The sequence below is a fragment of the Parasteatoda tepidariorum genome, chromosome 6, assembly GCF_043381705.1.
Source record: "Parasteatoda tepidariorum isolate YZ-2023 chromosome 6, CAS_Ptep_4.0, whole genome shotgun sequence".
Classification (NCBI taxonomy): domain Eukaryota; kingdom Metazoa; phylum Arthropoda; class Arachnida; order Araneae; family Theridiidae; genus Parasteatoda; species Parasteatoda tepidariorum.
This window is the reverse complement of record NC_092209.1, coordinates 45,308,208-45,331,546: the sequence shown is the minus strand read 5'-3', so window position 1 is coordinate 45,331,546 and position 23,339 is coordinate 45,308,208. Positions and strand designations below refer to the sequence as shown.

At 30.5% G+C, this 23,339-nt stretch overlaps 1 protein-coding gene across 2 annotated transcripts in view; it reads left to right on the top strand.

Annotated features, from left to right (window-relative positions):
* Nucleotides 1-585: 585 nt before the first annotated feature.
* LOC107442879 (uncharacterized) overlaps nucleotides 586-23,339 on the top strand; it is a 98,531-nt gene continuing 75,777 nt past the window's right edge. For both annotated transcript variants that reach the window (XM_016056551.4, XM_016056550.4), the window contains exons 1-2: nucleotides 586-3,677; nucleotides 16,154-16,217. In XM_016056551.4, the coding sequence (XP_015912037.1) occupies nucleotides 1,002-3,677; nucleotides 16,154-16,217 (2,740 nt within the window). In that variant the 5' untranslated portion in view covers nucleotides 586-1,001. The remainder of the gene's footprint in view (nucleotides 3,678-16,153; nucleotides 16,218-23,339) is intronic.

Here is a 23,339-nt window from a genome sequence, read left to right as displayed (position 1 = left end):
AAGAGGGACAATTTTTTAAAAATTTTTTTATTGTTGTGTTACTGTAACTATAAGTAGAAATTCTGCCACTCTCTTTCAGTTAGTGTTTGTATTTTGTGTTCTTACTATGAATATTTTGTTTACACACGATTCTGAAATTAATTAAATTAAAATGCGTTAAAATTATAATTGATAATGCCCCTTAACTCAGTGGTTGAATAGGTTCGCAAATGAGAGACACATTGATTGTCTTGTGCCTATGTACGTTTATTGTTGTAAAAAAATGGCGGAGAGGCAGCAAAAAAAATTTTTTTATTAAAAAAATTCTCATTAAACATAATAAATATACATGCGAGAAACCTGATCTCTAGTTTTAAATTACGGTTGGCATCAAACAGTACATTGCGTTGTTTGATATTTTACAGTAGGATAATACCTTGAGAAAATAATATTGAAATATGGTTTTGAAAAATTTCCTTTGTTGATATTCTTTCAGAATTAAAATAATAGTTTTGTCTCAATCATCTCTTTTCTTTCCTTTTTTCCAGTTATAACAAACAGTTTTGGAGCTCATCACTTTCGTTTTCTAAAAACACTTATGAGAAGAAGTGAAGTGAAACCTATGTCATGAGAACTAGTTTTCGAACATGGCGGCGTTCTGTTTGTTGTGTTCTGTTGTTTATCTCGTGTTTCTGTTTACCCATCATTAAATGGATGATTGTCCCTGTCAAAATGCTTACAGATCGAAAGAAAGAGTCAGCAACTACCCTCGTACAACAATAATGGAAGCCGGAGTTCTGAGCGGATTTTTTTCCTTTGAATTAGTATCTTTTAGTTTACTTTCATGTAGAAATATGACAGCGACGTGACTTTGTTACTTGTCTGCTAAAATTATCTGTGATTGATACGAATGTGTTCAAGCGCGTTTCTGAAATGATACGTGTGTGATTAATTGTGATAATTAAATATATGTGTAATAATTTGTAAGTGCTATTGTTACAATTTCGGAAGAATAAAAAAAAATGACGTCTACTACGTTGAGAGAAATGTTGGTTAAACAAGAGCCACGTTGTATCAGTACTTGCTACGTATGTGCTGGATCTAGAGCGGAATATATTATTTGCTCAAAGCCCCATGCAGATGCCCCGTTTTTCCCGTTTTTAGAGCAGCACCAACCTCCTGAAGGGGCTGAAAGTATGCGTTCGGATGGTAGGGTTCTAGTATGCAATGTATGCTACAACCTGCTGAACCAGCAATGGAATTCCTTTGAGAAAACTAAAACACCATACACTAAAAGATTATATTGGCTCAAAAGACTGGACAATGGACCATTTGCTGGCATGGATCTCAATTTGCAGCAGGATTATGAGTCACTGTTCGAAGCTTCAAGCTCAGGAGTTGATACCGAGCATCGTAAAGTAAAGCAACCTAGGAATCAATTTACACCCAATTGTAATGTGATCAAATCAAAATCCGCTGAATATTCAGACAGTAACTTTTCTAGCAATTTTGGTTTCCAAATGCAAGCACCGGATAAGTGTGCCCCTGCAGCTAGTAACATTCTCGATTTGAGCCTTTCCACGAGGACTTCTTCCCGATCATCCAGCTCAGCGTCCCCAGGTATGAGCTACGAGGCGTGCTATATGTGTGGTTTAGAAACAAAGAATCTCTCGAGCGTCTACGTTAACACGGTTCCCCATCTTCCCTTTTTTCCGAGCCTTCGCAATCACCCTAAGCCAATGAAATCAAAACCTATAGATATTGATGGCAGTGTCCATGTCTGTAAACAGTGTCATACCTCTTTAGTTAGTCAGTGGGATTATTATCAAAAGCAAGGCATACCACACCAAGAGCGCAATTATAAAAGTATTATATCAATTCCCGTTAATGATACTCCTGTTAGAGATAAAACATTTGTCTGTTATACGTGTGGTATGGTTGCTCAGTTATCTGTTCAGAGAATTATATGTGCTTACCAAGAAAGGGGAGACCCATATTTTTCATTTCTACTTCATATACCCCCCCATCCTGGTGCCAACAAACTCTCCAGTGGTAAAGCAAGTGTATGTTCGGTATGTTACAAATCTCTATATCGTCAATATCAGGTGTTTGAGGTGTCTAATACTCCTGAAGAGCGTCGTAAATATAAAATTTTAAATGAAAACGTTGCAGATAATGGTAGTGTTCTAAGGCAACATCTTGAAAGTATATCCCAAGAAACAGTTGCAGAGTCTAAATTTGCATGTTATCTGTGTGAAAGTTTCTGCGATTCATTTATATCGATCAGCACAGTTCCTACTGACGATATGTACTTTCCATTTATTAGAAATTTTCCTAAACCAGCCAGTGCCATTTCTGTCGACATTCACGGTCAGGTCAAAGTTTGCAGCAAGTGCCATAGTTCGTTGAGATATCAATGGCAAACTTTCGAACATGCATCAATTCCGATAAATCAACGTCAGTACAAAATACCTGTATCAAAGTCTCAGGAATCTGAATTCTTGTCTGCGAATTCTTTATATGCTCCAAGTTTGTCAGCACAATCAAACGTCGAGGAGCATGGCCATGTTTTGAAAAGAGGACCCGATAAATGTAGTTTATGCGAAAGGCCATTTAGCGACGAAGTGTATTTTCTTGAAACTGTACCGCGGGAAAAGTGCATGCATTTTCCATCTCTGCGTTCTCTCGTTAAATCAAATAATTTTATTGATCAATATGGTAGAATCCCTGCTTGTTATCATTGTTTTATGTTTTTAAAGAACCAGTGGGAAATTTTCGAATCTGCGCACGTGCCCCATTCTCAACGCCAATATGAAATTGCTACAACGAAAGTTGATCGGGAACATATGGGGCATTATCCTGTTGACTCTCGTTTATCTGAAGCTAGCGCTGCCCTTCATATTCAGGTTTCATCACCAGATTTAAAAATTGACCTTTCAAAGCATTCGTCTAGCGAACCATTGCTCACTACAGTTAATACCTTGCCAGTCTCAAGTATAACTTTGACGAATGCGCCGATTGATAAGGCCTCACATTCTTCTGATCTCAAAGTAGCTTCTAAGCCAAATCAGGAAGAATCCACTGCTCGTATTTGTGGTCCACTGGACATTCCATTTGTACGACCTTTACTTCTAGTGCCAATTCATTGTTTTGTTTGTGGAGAGTTGAATTCTACTGGTCTAACTTTTCCCATTAAATCGCAACCAACAGGGAATGTCAAAGGGGAGGAATGTGTGCCATTTTTTCCATTTCTGTCCAAACATACACCCCCTGAAGGAACTGAGAAGCTTGCAAATGATGGAACTGCTCTCTCCTGTATGTTTTGCTACCATTCTCTTGTGTCTCAATGGTATGCTTATGAAGCTTCTCCATTCCCAGAGGACAAAAATCCATGGACACGGCGTTATAATACTCATAACTATGTATGTTACATCTGTGGAATAACGACATATCGCCAGAGAATTCATAGTATATCTGTGAAGAATTTTCCGTTCCTTTTAGAACATAAAAGGCCAAACGGTGCTCTTACTCTTTTAAGTGGTGATTCTGTTGTGACTTGTCAGACTTGTTACGAGTCCATAACGTCTCAGTGGAAGGATTTCGAACGCATGAAAGTTCCTATTGAAATGAGAATGTATAATTGGATAGTTGTTAAACCTCCCCCTGATGATGAAAATAGTAGAGGCTGCCAGATATTGGTGAGAATCTTAATCTTATCTTTTATTAATATTTATTAATACATTTTATAATTATTAATAATATTTAATTATAAATGTTATTAATAATTATAAATTTTATTAATAATACATATAATTAATAATTATTATATAATGATTATATTGATTATTATATAATAATTATATTGATTATTATATAATAATTATGTTAATTAGTATATTATAATTATTATGTATAGTATAAAATAATACTTAATATTTGTTATTTTTGAATTAGTTATTAAAAGAAAAATACAAAATTTATTCTTGAGAATGTAAGGTGTCAACATTTATTAATCAACATAAATTAACCACTTCAGACATTGTTTCTCTTAACTTGTGGTTTGTGCGACTTTAGTTTAGACTTAGTACCCCGTGATCATTAATTAAATGACTTAATATTGAGTTTTTTTTAAATTTCTTTGTTATTTAATGCTGTGAAGTTAACTTATAATTAATTTAAAAATTGTGCATTATAAAATTTTTCCTATATCCTGTTTGAATCCAACAATTAGAATATAACTCTAATTTTAACTAATTATACATTGTTAAAAGGTAACTTTCTACACAGCTGTGAATGTAGGATCACGTTACGTGTCCTTCTATAAATACCAATGTGATCTAATGTTCTTAATAGTTTATTGCTCATTGTTATTTTTTTAATTATATTTATTTTAATACGTAACATAACTATAGGCAAACGACAAAATGTAATTTTTATAAAAATTATTGGTCACATAACCATAGGAAATGAAAGTACATAAAAATTTAAACATTTTCTTATGAGTATAATTTAAGAAAAAAGGTATTTTATATGTTTATCTTCTAGGTATTCAATTTTTTTAAAGCTTTTGTTTCATCCAAGTTTCTATGGAAACCATATTAATTGTTATTATTTTCTGTAAATTTATTCAATCACAGAATTGTTCACTTTGTGTTTTTGTTAGTATGGAATATTCCTGTTGATTATTTTACTCCTTAGTCAAAAATTAATTAAGAAGCTTTGTTTAATCTACAAGTTGTATACTTCATTCATTTGTTTATCTCTTGGGCAAGGCACAATTTTGTTGACTTGCAAGTTAAAAGATGCTAGTATAGACAAATGCAGTAGAAGAAATTACTTGTAACTTTTTATTTGAAATTTTCTTCAAATCATTAAGTTCTTATAAAAGGTATGAGTTCAAACTTTTTGGGTTCAAAGTGGCAAATTTTAAGAGTTGCTCATATTTTTCAGGACTGTGCAACATATTGCCAAAATAATGTCCTTTTGTTTATCGTATAAATTTTTTTATTAAATCTAAATTATTAGTTTAAATATTTATAACATATTTAAAGATTGTAAATTTTGTCAAATTGCATTTTGGTACTTAATGCTAGTGCTGTGGTGTGGTTAATATGGACCAAGGTATACAAATAAATATGGTACACAAATAAACAAGAATTGAGATTCAAACCTAGGTCACCTCAATGGGGCATGTACTCTCAATCCTCTGAGCCATTGTGACTTAGCTATGTATTATTGTTTCTTTAGTTTTATTTGACTTCTACTTGGCCAATTTTTTTGTCTACTTATTTGAAAAATTGTTTGGCAATTTGTGCCTATGGATGTACTGCTCAGAAATAGAGAGTTTTTAATAGTTTCTATCTCTATAAATGAAGTGTAGCATTCTTAATCTGATTTATTAATTTTGACTTTAATTTATACAAAAGAGAGAATCATCGATTGACATTCATTTAAAGAAAAACTTATGATTCTCATTCTCATTGTTTTGAAATTTATTAAACTGTTAAATTTAACTGTTAGGAAAAATTATTTTAAAACGTGGGTTTTTCTTGAATTTTACAAATTGGAACTGTATCTATTTTCCCTTCTGTGTGTCAATATGATTTTATTTAGGTGTTCATTACCTGCCTAATTCACAACACATCTTTATCAATTTGGTTCAATCAATAGTATTAATTTAATGAAAAAGAGACTGAAAGAAAAAAATCTTAATAATGTGTACTTTGTAGAGGTAATTCTTAACAATGGGTATTTTGTTCTCTAATATATTTTTTTTTAATATTAAATAAGTTTTGAGAGCTTGCACCAGGAGTGCATTCCTTTAATTTTTCTTCTTAACTTTTCAATTTTTGAAAAAAAATTCAAATTTGTTTTGGTAGAACACCAACCAAAAGAGCAGTTTCAAAAATCAGTGCTCATTGAAAATGGATTCCTAAGTTTCTTATTAAATGTCTTAAGTTTCTTATTAAATGCATATCTCCTTAGTAGTATCCTGTACCTCAATGAATTCTGTTTGACTGATTTCAGAAAAACGATCAGAAAAACGTAAAAGCCGCCACCACTGTTTTTAATGTTCAAATTTTGTTACATTTTAACTGAAAACTATGAACTATGAGACTACTCAAAAACTGTAAGACTAAAGGTTTTTAATTACCAGGGTGAATCGAAAAATAATAGAGAGTATGATAATTTTTTTTTTAAAATTATTTTTTTAAACATTTTATCATTAGTTCCAGAATTATTAACAGTTAAACTTATAGCAAAAAATACTACCACTCTGCAATTTGCAGAAATGTTGCCTTAGAGTTGTAATTTGGAGTGCTGAAAGGGCTATTTTTATTTGCTAACTTAACAAAAGTTTTTTTTTTTTTTCAAGATTCCAATTTGTTTAGAAGTTATTAAGATTTTAATTCCTTTTTTTAAAATTTTTCTCACACTTTTTGCTTCATAACTAAGTTACATTTTGTTTTTCTGTTCAGAATCCACGTGACTTAAAAACTTTAAACTAGGTAGTGGTGTTGAAAAAAATGCTCATTAAAAAAAAATTTCATATTTGATAATTACTTCAAGAATTATTAAATTCAACATATGCGTTTTTAAATAATTTTTAAGACAAGATATTTTTTAGAAAAAATAAACCTTTATGCATGAAACTTGATTTGAACGGACGATGTAGTTTTAAGGTTTTAATGATTAAGTTAATAAATTACAAAAATGTAATGTTTGAGTGTTTTGTCGGTTGGTAGCCAACTACGGCCCCAACGTAAATAAGGATAAGCCCTAATGTAAACAAGAATAGCAAGAGTAAGAAAATAATAACTCCTGCCATGAATGAAGTGATGCAGAAAAGAAATACTTTTAGGGTCTTCAAAAAAACCCGAATCTTTTAAAAATTTGCAATTGATTTAAAAAAAATGTGCAAATGATTTATTGATGCAAAATTTCCTAATTATATATATTTTTTGAAACGTGGTGCCTCAGGGGATCGCGTGTTCGCTTCCCAATGAGGTGAACCGAGTTTGAATCCCAGCAATGGTTGGTCGATACGAATTCTGCACCCGGCTCGCACCGACCACAGTGCTAACGTTAAATATTCTCAGTGGTAGACAAATCATGGTTTAGAGTCCCCTTATAGTCAGGCTAACAGTGGGGGGGGGGGGNGGGGGGGGGGGGGTAGTGGTTTTCCTTTGGACCGCGAATACGGGTTAGTTCCATCAAAAAGTCCTCCACGAAGACAAATTTCTCTCGATACTTGATCCAGGAGTTCCCTTGTCTTCTGGATTGGGTTCAAAATTACAAGGTTACGGAGTTGAACATAGGTAGTCGTAAACCCGGAGTTGGGTCGGCTGTTCAACGATGCTTATAATATTATATTATTTTTACGAAGCATCGTAGTGGAAAAAAAATCACAGTTGTTATAATAATTGATAATAAAGGCTTGTTTTCCGACTTATAGGATTTATTTGGAGAAAATATGAAATTAACTCTCTCTCTCTTTTGATGTTTTCTAAATTGTTATTACGATACAAGATTATTGTGTTTCTTTTGTTTTCCATTAAGTATTCTTCGAGAATAGTAAGTATTTCAGTATTTTCTATTGAAGTAAAATTATAATATAATTAAAAATTTAAACTGTTTCGTGACGTTAAGAATTTTAAACGAAGAAAAAATATGAAATCTGTCGCCTTGCTTAAAGTCTTCAATCGATCGTTGGCAAACTTTCCAAATAGAAGAAAGTAGACAGCTGTTCAAGACACTTTTCATGGAAGTTTTTGCTTACCACTACCGCAATTTCTGCGAACTTGGCTATCCTTTCAAATTCAAAAATTGGCCCGATGAAAAAAAAAAAGTTTATCTTGGGAAAAGGGCCCCAGTTTTCACTTTGAAGGGCCTTTTCTCCCCACTTCCGTTTGAACTAACCTTCCTGGATGATTTCGCGAAGAATTTTGTTATTATGTGGGGCCATATCTAGGTCATTAAATTTTTTTTTACTTTACTCAAACACTTTTTTTCTTTCTCCTTTTGATTTCTTCACTCTTGTGGCAGGTTGAAACGTTTCCTTTTCCTTGTAGGGTGCGGAAATTATTGAAAAACACCGTTTTTATCTGACAGTTATGTGGCGTTGGATAATCTCTTATTACTACTGGGGTTTATTAGTATAATATTTAAATCATATGTTCCTTTTTTATGTAGTTTTCATACTCTTTCCCACTCTGAGAATTTGACATGGGATTTAGTGAATGTTACTTAAGGGTTATTCTAAAATTTACGACTCACATTTGTAGATTTAAAATGCATAAATCTCAGTTTTTTTTAATTTTTAAATCAAGCAGTTTTAATAATTTTTGCTAAAATAACTCTTGGTATCATTAATTTTTACTTCAATTTTTATTAAGTTTTAGGAATTAAATTTTTTTTAAAAAAATTTAAAGCTAGTTGTTACATTTTTAACAATAATTTTAAATTTCTAACCATTTTTTAAACCATTAAAAAGTGGAGTAAGTTAGAGATACCACGAGTTATTTTAACAAAAATTAATAAGACTTTTTTTTTGTTTTTTTGACTGAGCTATGTACTTTTAAAATCAGTAAATATGATACTTGTAAATGGTGGATGAATGCATTTTTTAAAATTTTTTATTATACTTTTTAACACTTTTAAATTTTAAAATGATAGTTATAGCTGTTAATTTATGAAATGAATTACCCTGTTTCGAAATTTTTCATCATTCACATGTCCTTGGGAGGCGCGTCTGGTATGGGCCCTCGTAACCTGTCAATTTTTTTTCCATATTTTATGAAAGAAATGAAATTATTATTAGGTTAAAACTAATGTAATAGTTATTTTTTATACCTTTTAAAATAAATTGTATTGTGTATGTATAGATTTTAATTTTTTACTCTTTTGAACATTCCTTACTTTGGTTTATTATTAGAAAGATAAATCAAATGTTCAATTAGAGTATAATTTTTGTTCTTCATATTTTTTACTCTTCACATCGACATGATGAAAGTTACTTTAACGAGGACCTCATTTATTATTATTTATTTTTATTATTATTATTTTCATTTATTATCATGAATTTAGCATTTAGTTTTAAAGATAATTTTTTTGTACTTTGCAAAATAAAGTTTATTTTTTTAAAATTTATTCTGTACAATTTTTATTTTCGTTATAATAATGATAAAAATGAATTGGGTAGAAAAATATTCTTATTACTGTTCTGTATAATTGGTGGGCCTCATTTGCTTTTATGAATTTAAAAATCTCTAACACGAACCATACTATTTTTACAAATTTCTTATAACGTTCTTATTGTTGTAAAGGAAGGTATATGCAAGTTTCTACATATAACGCATTATATTTTTTTCAATAAAAAATATATTTTTAAGTGAGTCTTTTTTTTGGGACGAAAAAAAAGCGATATGTTATTAGAAATTTGCAATCGCAAATTTAACGAGAATTTAATAGTTTGAAATATAACTTATTTTGTGCGTCTTTTTTATTTATTTATTTTTGTGAACATAATTTATGAATACGAACTTGGGTTCCAGAATGGGAGAACACTGTGACCTTCAAATCATTTAATTATTCTGAAAATATTATCTGATATGCGACAAATTTTTCAAATATTTGCAATAGAAATACTTTGTGTTGTTAGCAATTAAAAAAAAAACAAAACAATAATTGATAAAGTCTTTGGTACATCAGAAAATTATAAGTAGTTGCATCAGCAAATTCTGCTGTTGTAGAAAATCTGTACCTTAAAAACAGCGTCCAAGACAAATGTATTCTTCGCTATTGTATAATTGTCAGAGACTTTCTCTGATTAAATATAGAAGAGAATGGCTAAACAGTTTAATGCTTTTATTATATAAATATACACACAATATTGTAATTTATTAAAACTGGAATTCATTCCGTAAATTAAAAAATACCTTTTTTCCCATACGTGAAACAATGTCCTAACTAAAATAAATTATCCTCTCTTTTTTTTCTTCATTTATCAGAAACTTGTTTGAGGTCAATATTGACTTGTTAAATATTTTGGTATTTGTTTGGATATCCGTTAGAAACTTCTAGAAATCCGTATAAAAAGTGACTTCCTACAATGACCTACTGATACGAACTGAGCTTCCATCTTTTTGGCTGTATCATTCTTCGGAGCCTTTGGATATCGAGGTCGTACGTGTATGGCTAGAGGGGGAGAAAGTAATTCGCTAGTTTTCGCTATTCAATAAATACCTCTGTTAATATGCTTTTCGTCTTCTCCAAAACGAGGTCAAGGTAGCTGGAACTATTTTTAAGGTTTCTGTAATATTAATGATCCTGTCTCGAGAGTTGAAAAGAAAAATTTCGGAGATCGTACACGGTTTCATCGATTTCGCTTTAAGGATTTGGGGGAAAAAGTCATTATTATACAACAGAGAGAGTAACACGTATTAAAATGACTTTTTATGGATTTTTGTTTTTATCAAACATATGTGTTTTTTTATCGCTTCAATTTCAGAGAGGGAGAAAGCAAAGGTTGAAAGCCATTTGGATGTAAGGGCCATTTTAGTGAGAATGATTCTTCTCACGAAAGGGTTGATTGAAATTCGCCACATGTTATACAAATTAACGGAGTTGTTTAAACTTCAATTGGATTTGCTTATTCAAATCACTCTTAAATTTCTGTTCTTTATTAAAATTACTGATTCCTATCTGCAAAAAGAAAATCAACGGATTTTATTTGAAACTAGCTGCTTTCGCTGACCAGCTTGATCACTTTTCAAAACTATCTTGTACAACATATAAACTTTAATGGTAACCAAGCATAATGCACTGCACAGCTGTATTTAAATATTTTAATTCTTTAACACCTTAAAATTAGTTATAAACAATGTTGACCAAATTTTTCCTCCGCCTTGTGGTTGCCCTTGTGGCAGTTCTTTGATTTCAATTTTAACTGTTTTCAAGTGATGTCCTCGGTTTTACAACGTTATTCATGTATTGCATTTTTGTAATAATTAAAAATCTGTCCGACAGCCCTTAAATCATACAAACCGCCATAAGTATGAGTTCGGGGCATTTCGCCATAGTAGGCGGCAAATATTTTAAGATTATTTCCCTCTTAGTCCTGGGAAAAATTGAAAACTTATCCTAATGCTCCACTACTTGCTGAACTACTTCCTTACGCACCTCTTAGCTATTGTTTGAGTATCGCTCGAAAAAGGCTAGCTCCGTCCACTAATTGGTATTACAGTATGTGGTACCATACTACCATTCATGTATAAAATTTCAGCTGCTATTATAGAAAGTATAAAAAATAAATTGAAATTACTTCGTAATTGAGTTTTTATTATGTACCATAAAAATACAAAATTATTCTAAATACTTTATAACTAACAATTCAACATTATACTTAATTAAGACATGCTAATAAAATGAATAATAACTATAGTTGCCAATAGACAGAATTTATGGTGCCACATAAAAGAAATATGTATATAGATTATCATTTCTTCCAATAGTCTTGTTTTTATCTTTTCAATGCCATAGTTGAGCAAAACAAACCTTCAAAGTCACTCAAATTATGCAGTGAGCGAATGAATTGATGATTCGGTACAAAAATCGAGTCTGTATTCGATTAACTTGCAGTTTAGATTTTGTTCGAATTAAAGGAATCGGTGAAATTTTATTTCAATCAACTGGTGCTAGTCTTTTTAATAGTTATCTACGGATTTATTTGACTAAATCAGTTTCAATCAAGTTGGTTATGGTATTTAACAGGTTATTCGAATCAACTGATTCCAATCCACAGATTGGATTCACGTCAGTGTGTGTCGAAATTAAAATCATAAAATAAATAAATTAGTTAGAAATGATCGTATGAAAAATGCGAAACTGTAGGATCCTTACATATTGGTTTTTAAAATTTAATAATGATGTTAAACTGAATTTTTTTGTGTAAATATCTGATTTCTGTACTTTAAAAAACGCATTAAAATAACAATTTAAGAGCACGGTGTTTTAATAAAAGCGGTAAAGTTCCCTTTAGTGAGGTTAAATGAGTGATTTGACTTACAAATCGAGTCTGTTTTCGATATATTATTCTAATTTATGGAATATAAAAAACTTTTATTTGAATGAACTTATTCACATTGCCATTAGAATCTAAGAATCACATTTCTCAGGAAGAATCTTTCGGTTTTTATGAGTGAATCAGTTCCAACATAACCGGTTGAGAGTTAATTCTGAACTGGTGATTCGAATTAACTGATTTTGAATACTTTATACATGGAAAAAAATAATGCTTTAGGATCGATAATTAATTAAGAAATAAATAAATAAATTAATTAAGAAATAATGGGTTAGGATTATTAATTTTTTTTAAAAATCAATGTGGAAGATTTTTAGTTAAGTATATTTTTGTTTGAGTCGCAGAGTTATGCTTGAAGAAAAATACGAAACAAAATAATAGTTTTTTACTTTCTCCAATATGGGTTTCCAGTGCTTAATGACATGGGGATCCGTAAAGCGATGATCCAAAGCTAAGCGGTGAATTCTGAAGGTCCACCTGGCAGCTAGTTTCTTTCTGTTCATCTATCTATGGATGGTGTTTTCAATATAAATGTAAACAATAACAATCTCGAGCTCGATACCTGCTCTAGTTCCTGTTAAAAAGTTTGCAGCTGCTTCCTACATGCTATTCTGCGAGGCGGTATTTTCAAACAGATAATTTTGTTTCATCAAAAGAGGTAAATTAGATAATTTCTGAGCTCAAATCTGCCGTATTTCATAAGATATTAATGTTATTAAGTAATTCTGGTGGGTTTAAAGGGAAAATTTGTTTTAGTTATTTATAGATATACTAGGAGGCTTCGCCCCCTGCTCGCTGGCGCTCACCAACCCCCGGAACTGCTTTCACAGTTCATTTCGGATTGCTTCGCAATCCAATGCTCGCTTTGCTCGCTCATTGGATACGTTCTTAACGTCTAGTTTTTGTATACTTTTTTGAATACTGAAGTTCCGAAAACTTTTCACTGTAGAAAATTTTAAACCTGTACATTTCAATATTAATTTGAAATTGCAAACAGTTCACATATTTTTCGTAATCACACTATTCTAAATTTCAGTTGTTAAGAAAAGTAACTATTGTAAGTTTTGTTTTAAAGTCTTTCCCACCAGAGGGCTAAAGCCATATGTTGTAAAACAATACGAAATAGTAGTCTGCCACTGAACGCCGGAGGTAAAGCATCGGCTTTGATGAAGATAATTTTGTATTTTTAATTCTCTGAAGGGCGCCACCTTAATAATGTGGAATTTGTAAAATAAATGTATATATTTTTGGTTATTGATGAAGCCCATCATTTTGTGTTTTCATCAGTGTTCAGAAGCAGAACAACTATAAGTTTTTTATTTTATCACAAAAATATAAAATGTATAAAAAACAAAGAAAAGAGTAAGAAAATGAGTATAGTCATAGAAAAAGTTAAAATTATAATATAGTATTTGTCAGTTAAAATAAAACTTTTTGTTTAAGTCATTGCTAACAATTCAAATTTCTCCGAGGCAATTCTAAAGTATAAATTAAGGTAGTATTGTTAAGTTGAAACACAATATTTTTAGTTTTGATGTCAACAATACAATTCAATTTTTCACAAAAACGATTGTTTCCATTGTTAAGTTCAATGTCAACAATTCAAATTTTTCTGAGGCAACTCTTAACCTCTAAATATTATTTTTTTTATGTACACATTTCTAAATGTCAGTATTCAACCACAAAACAACTTAAAGTCCTCAAATTTAGCATGAAGTTGTAAAATGTAATGAAAGAGGGTCATAGCAATAATGAAAGTAGAAGTAAAGTTAGTACTGTAAAATTAAAACAATATTTTTAATCAATGAGCCAAGTTCTTCAAGAAGCAGTTGTAGAAGTAGGTTGTTTATTTAAAACTTTTTATAGAATTTCTTTAAGAACACAATTGTTAATTTGGGCATTTGGCGATACAACACTTTTAGAATTGAAGGATTTGTTACGTCAAGCGCTCAGGTATCATAATTTTGATCTAGTTGCGCTTCTATGTCATTTTGATTTATGTTGCTAAGTTAACTTTCAAAAAATTCTATGGCTGGCAACAGCATTTTTATTTTTTAAGTTGTTTATTTTTATTTCTTTTAGAATTCGTTATTTTTTTAGCGAAATGTTTTTTAACCTAACAGAATTCTTTGCCGACTGTTTTCTCTATGAATGAAGAAAATAAAGTAAATATTTAACTGTTGTGAAAAGAATCTTATTTAGTTGTACAAAGTACTTCAGCCAAAATTTGGGAGCCACGTAAGAGAATTATATATATTAGATCAGAAACACATCATTAAAAGGCAGAATGCTTTGGTGTTTTCAAAACAAAGCAAACGTTGCCACCGGCGGAAAAGAAATACAGCCAAAATTTGGGAGCCACGTAAGAGAATTATATATAATAGATTGTTTAAAAAGGTGACTTGGTTGCTAGATTTTGAATAACTCGCTTTTTGGCAGCACTGATTTGGCCTCTTTGCATTTGTTTATTACTGTTTGTTCTTGTTTCAAGCTGTGCATCATCTTACGTTAGTGTTAACACTTAAACACAAGTATTGTTAGCATTGTAAACACAAGTAATAAGTAATCAAATACCACGTTTGCAAGAATCTCAAAACACAATGATGCCAAATGACTTTAAAATACAACGGAAGCAGTAACCCGGAAATTTAGGCGGTATCGAGCTTGCTACACCATCCATAACAGCGGTTCCTACTTCTTCTCGGCTATGGAACCTTAAATGATTTACCGTCTTTCGGCGGAACCCCGACAGTATATAATGCGTACATAAAGACAATTTTGAAAACATTTAATAAGAAGAACGGAATTTTCTCATCGTTTTATCATTAATTATCTTAAAATTAGGTTTTATGTCTGACATTTGAATTTGCAGTATGACTTAGCAATGAGTTTATTTTTGGTTCATGTACATAAGCTGAAAATGAATAAAATAAGCCGAACTATGGTTTTTGTCGGATTAAAAATTAAGAGAACTATTGTAAACGTTGAAAATGGTTATTTGGGAAACATATTTCTTTATTAACGAATTTAGTTATTTAATTTTGATATGAAAAGAGCGAGGGAAAATACTAATCCAAATTTTCTATAGATGCATGCGTTTTTCATAATTTGTCCAATGCATTGTTAGTAGAAAAATTCTGAATGTATTTTTAAAAAAAATATTATACTTCTTTTTTATTGTCATTTTACTTTAAATAATTTCATAAATACAGCCGAAATATTAAACAAATAATGAATTATTGATTGGATCTAAATATAATTACATGTTTCCAAAATGTTTAAAAAATATTGAGCTCTCGGAACCTCTTAAGTCTTTTTGGGACATCTGATCTATAACATAATTGGATTCTACATTACTCTATATGCAGTGGGCGGGCATCATTTGTCCCAAGGGCGCAGCCTTTAAGCGGCGCCACATTCATGCAAACAAATTAAAAATGAATTTCAGAGCAAGATACTTTTGGAAAATGAATTTAAATATCCCCAGTTTTATTTGCTAATTGCAGGTCCCATAATCTCGTAAGATATTTACTTTTTGTATTTTATTAATTAAGTTGCTTATTTGTATTTAGCTTATTGCGTTGTAAAATGTTTATAAAATCGTTTATGTTTGGTGAAAACCGATTTTTTTTTTCTTGTATTGTTTGGAGTGTTTCATTTGTTCTGTATGCAGGGTATAATGAAACACTATTAGTCTTTTTTTATTGTTTTTCCAAGTAAGAAGATAATATATAAACTAATAAAATTTTATCTCCATGGGGAAAGAGAAATTAGTAAATTGTGTTTCGCTCTATTAATTGTGTTTCATTCTATTCTTTTCCTACCTATTAAAGAATTTTGCTCAAAGCTTTTTGTTTATTGAGCAAGTACTGAAGAATGCAAAATTACGATAAGTATATTGTTGACATTTGTTCACGAGACTATTCGTTCGATTCGAGATTCTCACTTTCAATTAATAATCAAATTTTTTTTCATTAATAATTTTTTTTAAAACTTTAATGCATTTTATTATTATTTTGACTAGAAATGATAAATTTGTTCATATGTTTGTTTATGTTGATACTATGATTAATTAATTATTTTTCATTTTAGCAAGAAAATTCTGGATCAAAATTGCCAGTGAAAGAAACCGATCAAACAAGCATTGACGAACAAGGTATGTGTTTCTTAAAATATTGGCTCAGTTTCAAAGTTATTGAATTCTCCTAAAAATATTTAAACACCATTGCCAAATTATTGAATTGAAATATTGAAGTTATTGAATTCTGTTAAAAAATATTTAAACACCATTGCAAAATTTTTGAATTCTCTTAAAAAAATATTTAAAAACCATTGCAGAATTATTGAATTGGCTTACAAAATATTTAAACACCATTGCAAAATTATTGAATTGAAATATTGAATTCTCTTAAAAATGTTTAAATACCATTGCAAAATTGTAGAAAGAATAAAATAAAATACACAATCTTTTCAATGATTTTTCATTTCTATTGGTTTCAATACTTTATTTTTTAAATATTTTTTTAAAATTCTGTAATGCTTGCTCGTTTTGAAAAGGATTTTATAAAAACAAAATATTTTATCCAATATATGATGAAATTTAACTTGTTAGGTATGAAAAAATTTGATTCTCTTCTATTTTTTCTTCTTTTTTGTTGGAATTCATTTTGTTTTAAAAAATATGTTCTTTAACATTTTTTTCTATTTATGCTAAATGAAAAGATGCTTTTTAATTTTTGCGTTGTTCTATCTCGTTTGTTTTTTTCCATAAATATTTTATTCAATTTTAAAACATGATTGATTTCTTTGTTTGTTATATCAATTGAATAGATGGCAGCACTGAAGTTTCTTTCTTGAGGTTTTCTGATTTGCAAATTTTTGCCATGGACATTTTACGGTTAAGAAAAATAATAATTCTTATTAATTAAAGCTAGTTATAAATTTTGAAATTTGATAAATTTTTAGGCGGCACATAGTTTCTGTTTCTTTAAACATTAATTATTTCCGACGTAAAAATTTATGAAATTTATTTGTTTTTGTTGTCTTAGAATAAGGAGTACACTAAATTTAAAAATTTAGCTTTTAAAAAATACAAAAAGGAATTAAAAAATAAATTTAAAAAAAAAAAAATAAACAAGAAAAAAATAATAATAAACAAAAATTAAATAAAATAGGACATATGAAGTCTTATCTGTATTTTTAAAACTATTTGGTATAATCCTACAAAGTAGATGGCAGCACCATAACTTATGCATTTTTTAATGCAATCATTTTGTTCACTAAATTAAAGCACGAAAAGTTGTATAATAAATACATTTAAAAACTTCTAAAACTCTATCGCAAGTTCACTCACATCGTGTTTCAAATTTAACATATGTTTATATTTTATTGAATTAAAATTGATGGGAAAGGATTTTGATGTTTCTTTTATGAAGATTCTTGATAAACAGCGCTTTTCTAACTTTTAATAATTAGTATTAACATCATTAGAAGACCACATTTTTTACCCATGAAATAATAAATACATTTATTTCCTTATTCAGAAAACTATTTAAATAAATTTTTTGATGTTAATTGATTTTTATTAACATATTTTTGAGGGGGATGAAATTAACATACACATTCTCTAAATTTTACGCACAAGAAAAAAAATTCTTATCTGCTCAATTTCTGCTAAAAGATTAAAAGTTTTTGTCCTTGTCGCATTTTTAATACTGTGATGAATTTAAATAAAAGATGAATAAAGAATGAAGTAAGCAAGGGGAAAGTGTAGGTGTACATAAAGACTACGACGTAACTCCACTGGTTTTTCATTAAAATGTTATTATTATTTTTTTTAAAAGAACTCTACAATTATTCATGATTGTAAAATTTTTTGATTTTTAGTAATATACCATTACAGTTGTAATGGAATAAAAAGGGGGATGGAATTAATGTACACATTCTCTAAATTTCACACACAAGAAAAAAAAAAAAATTTCTTAAATCTGCTCAATTTCTCCTACCTAGAAAATCAAAAGTTTTTGTCCCTGTCTCGTTTTTAATACTGTGATGAATTTAAATGAAAGATGATTACTGCAAACTTTCTTTATATGTAAATTTATAATTATGTATGGGAACATGTACCTCCTTCCCCCTATCAGCGATGCCCATGAAAGACGTAAACTTTTATTGTTTGAAGGTATGGAGCTAAATTTTTGCTTCTTCTTTTTGTAAAACATTCGTTTCTCCTTTGATTCATAATATAAGTAAGAATAAGGAAAAAAAGAAGAAAGATGTAAGCAAGGGCAAAGTGGAGGTGTACGAAAAGTATACGGCATAACTCCACTGGTTTTTCATTAAAATTTATTTATTATTTTTTTTAAATTCTACAATTATTCATTATTGTAAAATTTTTTCATTTTTGGTAATATACCATCGTGCGTACCGTTTTTAAAAAGTGTTTAAAGGTGTTTATTTTCGATTTTCGTTTTTTAAAAGCCTTCAAGGGCGCTTTTTTCATTGGATGTTCTTAAAATATGCTTAATTTTCCCTTTTTCAAAATGAGATTTTTTCTTTACTATGTTGATTTTCGCTTCGAATTATGCCAAAAGACACAGTTCACATTGTTCTATTCAAACGTCTTCACAATTAATTCAACCCCTATTTATTTCGGCGTATTGTCAGTCCGTAGCGTATGAAAGCAACATTCATTTTACATGATTAAAAATTTCATGATTTTTGACAATTGTCATAAGCAATGCCAAAAGTGATATTTTATGCTAATTATGATATTTTTTTAAAGTGCTTAAAAATATTTTTTGAGTGCTTGAAAAGTGCTTAAAAGGTGCTTACTTTTTGTTGAATAAGTTAGCTACGCACCCTGAAAAAGGAATGCATTTGCATAGTGTTTACGATTAATAGTAACTGTTTCGTTTTTTATATAGCAATAAATTATGTGAGGAATTTACATTAAATATTACTTTAAAATGATTATAATACAGAGATTCAAATGAATGAGTCAGAAACCAATGTCTTTACAACACTTTTGAGTCTTATTTATTTATTTTTTAAATAAATAAATTAAGCATTTTTAATGTTCCCGTGAACTAATACAGAACATGCTCTCCAGAGAAGGCATAAATAAATAGAAGAGGGGGAGGGAAGAGAGATAGCCAGCTCCAGCTACACGATTTTTGAAAAGATACGGTCTATAGAAGGTTAAACAATTTTGTGTTCCAGTCTTTCCAGTCATTATTGCATGATTGTTAAAATTAATTCTAGTTCCAGAATTGCCGTAATTCTTTTTTCAAATTCGATTTGCGTGATAGCTGGCAACAGTCAACATCATCTAGGTTTTTTTACTGAAATGAGTTTTTTGTGTATTCATATAACAGCTTTAACTTGTTTTATTATAAAGCAAGAGTATAATTTTTCATTGGAGGATATTTGTGAAAGAATATGAAGGGGAAAAAAATCATTTAGATTGCTTTTTCTCCTCCTGCAATATAACTGCACTCATTTTGAAAGCCTATATCCGGATGATTACACCTTGAAGATCCCGGTGGTATGTTGGTTAGATTTTAATATATGTAATTTGGCAGTAGCATTCATGTCGCTTTTGCTGTCAGTGATGCGGCTAGTTAAAGAACGGCATTAAATGCTAGTCTCTGTTTTTGAAGTTTGGTCAGTGACCTAGTGAATGAATATTGTTCGGATGTCTAAGAATAAAATGTTTGTCTATTACGTTTTTTATAAATAACTTATGTTCTAATTGAATGCTATTTTGCGTTCATGTAATTGCTGGTTTGAGTATCATACAATAGGTTGCTTTTCATATGAGTTTTTTTTTTTCGGGAAAAAAAATGGAAGCAATTTTTTTTTTTTAATGCGTAAACTATTATTTGAGTTATATTAGTTTTATTACATCTGTATTACAATTGGAGATGTAGCGTCATGTTATGAATCAATCATTTTAATAATTTTTTATATTTTGCTAATTTGCAGTTTGACTGTGATACTTTAGTAGGTTACAGGTTAAGTGCAAATGATAAGGAATTAATTATAGCAATTAAAAATTAGAAAAAATTGGCTATTTTATTATTGTCTAGATTGCCGCTGGGTTGACGAGTGATTGAAAAACTACTTTAACCCTTTCGAAGGCAGTGGGAAGTATACTTCCCATCCTTTTTTACCACTTTTAATTTAGGTTTCCGTTTGTTAATAACTTCAGCTTTCTTGAAGTGCGTTTGAATAAAATTGGTAACTGTTTGTTAGTTTAAAAAAACGAAAAAAAGTTATAAAATACATAATTCCTTTTGAAGTTTGTAACATTTATAAAATTTATTTTATAAATAAAGAAAAATAAAAGTCACTTCAATTCAACAGTTCAATTCCAAAAATACTTTAATTTACCTTTACTAGAAATAAATGGCCCATTAAAGGGTTAATAGGCTGCTAGGCGAGTGCAAATGTTAAATAATAAATTTTAATTAATTAGAAAATTCTTTATATACGGGGCTTGGAGCCGTGGTGACTCAGGAGATAGACTGCTCGCCCCCGAATGAGGTGTCCCGGGTTCGAATCCCAGCGATGACTGGTCGATACGAATTCTACACCCGGCTCGCACTGACCACAGTGCTGACGTTAAATATCCCCAGTGGTAGACGGTTCATAGGTTAGAGTCTCTTTGCCGCCAGTCTAACAGTAGGAGGTTTTAGTGATTTTCCTCTCCATGTAACGCAAATGCTGGTTAGTTTCTTAAACAAGTAGTATTCCACGAAATCAAATTTCTCCTAATACTTGATGCAGGAGTTCCCGTGTCTTCTGGTTTAGGTTCAAAATGACAAGGCTAGTGAGTAGAACATTGGTAGTCGTAAACTCAAAATTAGGTAGGCTGTTCATCCACGGTTTTAAAATAAAATATATAGGGCTTGCGCAAAAGATTTTTCACTGTCTAGCTTATTTTTTTTTTTTTTTTTTTTTACTGCCGTGATTGTATTCCTAAAAAATAAATATGTTTGCGATAGAGGGTAAACGATAAGTTATTTGAATTATATAATTCTGATTTATGGGTTTTTATATTACTCACAAAGATTTTCTTTACCGAAATTCGGGAGGGGTTTAACACGTTCATTGCCAACTGAGAGCAGATGGTTATACTTTATCTATCATTGAAAAATGGTAAGTTATCAGGATGAAATCAAAATTAAATTTTCTTATTTTAGCAACCATTTTAGTTTTTAAATTTTACGATAGGTTTATTTTAATAAACAATATATTACTGTTATGAGATAGCATACGAAACATGAAAAAACATACTATTTCAGCAAAAATAGTTGGTTGATGATACGTATTTAGTTTTCTCTTAATCAGCTTTATTGATACATACTGAAGTAAGGAGTTTCGTCACGCGATATCGTGTGGCCCGGCAACGGACGTGTCTGTATTTTGCGGTTTTTTTTTTATGCTTGCATAACCTCTCATGTTTTTCTTATATTATCTGAACTTAATATAATTAGTTATGCGATGTATCTAACAGAAATTACTGTAATCGAAAAAAAAATACAAAACTTCTTCAGAAAAATTCATACTGACATATATTTTAGGATAGAGGGGAATCTATAATTTTCTTTTTATATTTATCTTTTCGGTAAAAAAAAAATCGCTCGCCTATACTTTCGCCAAAACGCAATTTATTTCACCGAATTTACGATTTTATCGCATTTGGCAAAGTCGCGAATGCTTAGCACGGGCCCTGCATATGCTCTTAGAGTGAGTCCCTGCGGCTCAGAGGGTATCGAGCGTTCGTCTTCCTTTGAGGAGACCCAGGTTCGAATTTCAGTGGTGGCTGGTTGATATGAACTCTGCTCCCGGCTCGCACCAACCACAGTGACGTAAAATATCTTGAGTGGTATGTGAATGACCTGTTAGAATCCCCTGCCGTCGGGCTAACCGTGGGTATATTTTCGTGGTTTCTCTTTCAATGTAACGCAAATGCGGGTTAGTTCCATCAAAAAGTAATCTACGAAAGTTAGTATTTCACAAAGCTTGATCCAGCTGGAACTCCCTTGTTTTCTAGCTTGGGTGCAAAATTTCAAGATTGTATTATCGAAGGCTCATAAAATTTGCAAATCTGAGAGTTATTCATAGAATTTAATAATTTTCATCTACGTGGAAAAAAAATCGCATAAGTTGAGCGATTTCACAAACAGAGTAATAACTTATAAAATATTTTAATTATTTGGTCCTTTTAAAGCCCAGATAATTCTTTACGGTATGATGATATACATAGTTAAAACATATTTTTCCTCAAATGTAAAACTAGTAAAAAACTTTTTTTTTTTTTTTTTAAGCTGAAGTGTTTTGAAAAACACTTTAAAAAAATACCCTTTGTTATTTAGTTTTACTAAAAGTTATCAAAAAAATGCGAAATGTTGTCACTGCGGAACGAGCAAAAACCATTTATTATTGTTTGCTGAACTGTAAATTAATTTATGTTTATATAATTTAAAAAAAAAGGTGTGAGAGGAGTTTAAAATTTTTTTAATTTTATTTCATGTCTGTTTAAATTATCTTTTGTGGGAACAGAAAATCGAACGATAAAAGCAAACCGATAGGGGTGACTGAAATCTCGCCAAGGAGAAAGCAACCACCCACGACTCCAATCTCACTTCACTGATCGCGTTTATTTATTTTGTATTTTTTTTCTTTCTTAGAGTTATTTCTTTTGAAGCTGATAACCTACCTAAGATAACTGATGTGCGTTCACAGGAAGAGTGGTTCATCTGAGAAATCCATCTGCTGTTGCTTTTTAAGACCTCACGCGTATGATCACAGTCGCTTATTACACATACGCCGCAGCGCACAGGTTTCCCAGATTTGTTTGTCTGCAGCTTCATAAAAATTTTACTATACATAACCTTTCCTAATCAGGTTCATGAAGAATTTATGGATTACATTGAGTTTTGTAATTAAATTTCCGTGTTTTGGTGGCTATTTCAAATAAACCTGTTGTCGTAACTGAAGGTTAAATCCTATGACAGCCAACGTTGATTATGCATATCACGCCAACGCCGCGCTCATGTCTCCCAAATTTGTTTGTTAGCGGCTTCATAAAATGTTACTATTTATCTAATAAGATTATTTATACTTTATTACCTTGACCGAGGCTGAACTAAATCAGTAACTTAACTAATAGCTATCACTGAGGGGATGTTGCTTCTTTTAGTCTGGTAACGGTCTGTATGATAACGGTGGTTAAAACTGTCTGCTACGTTTGAGGCCTGTTTATATTCTT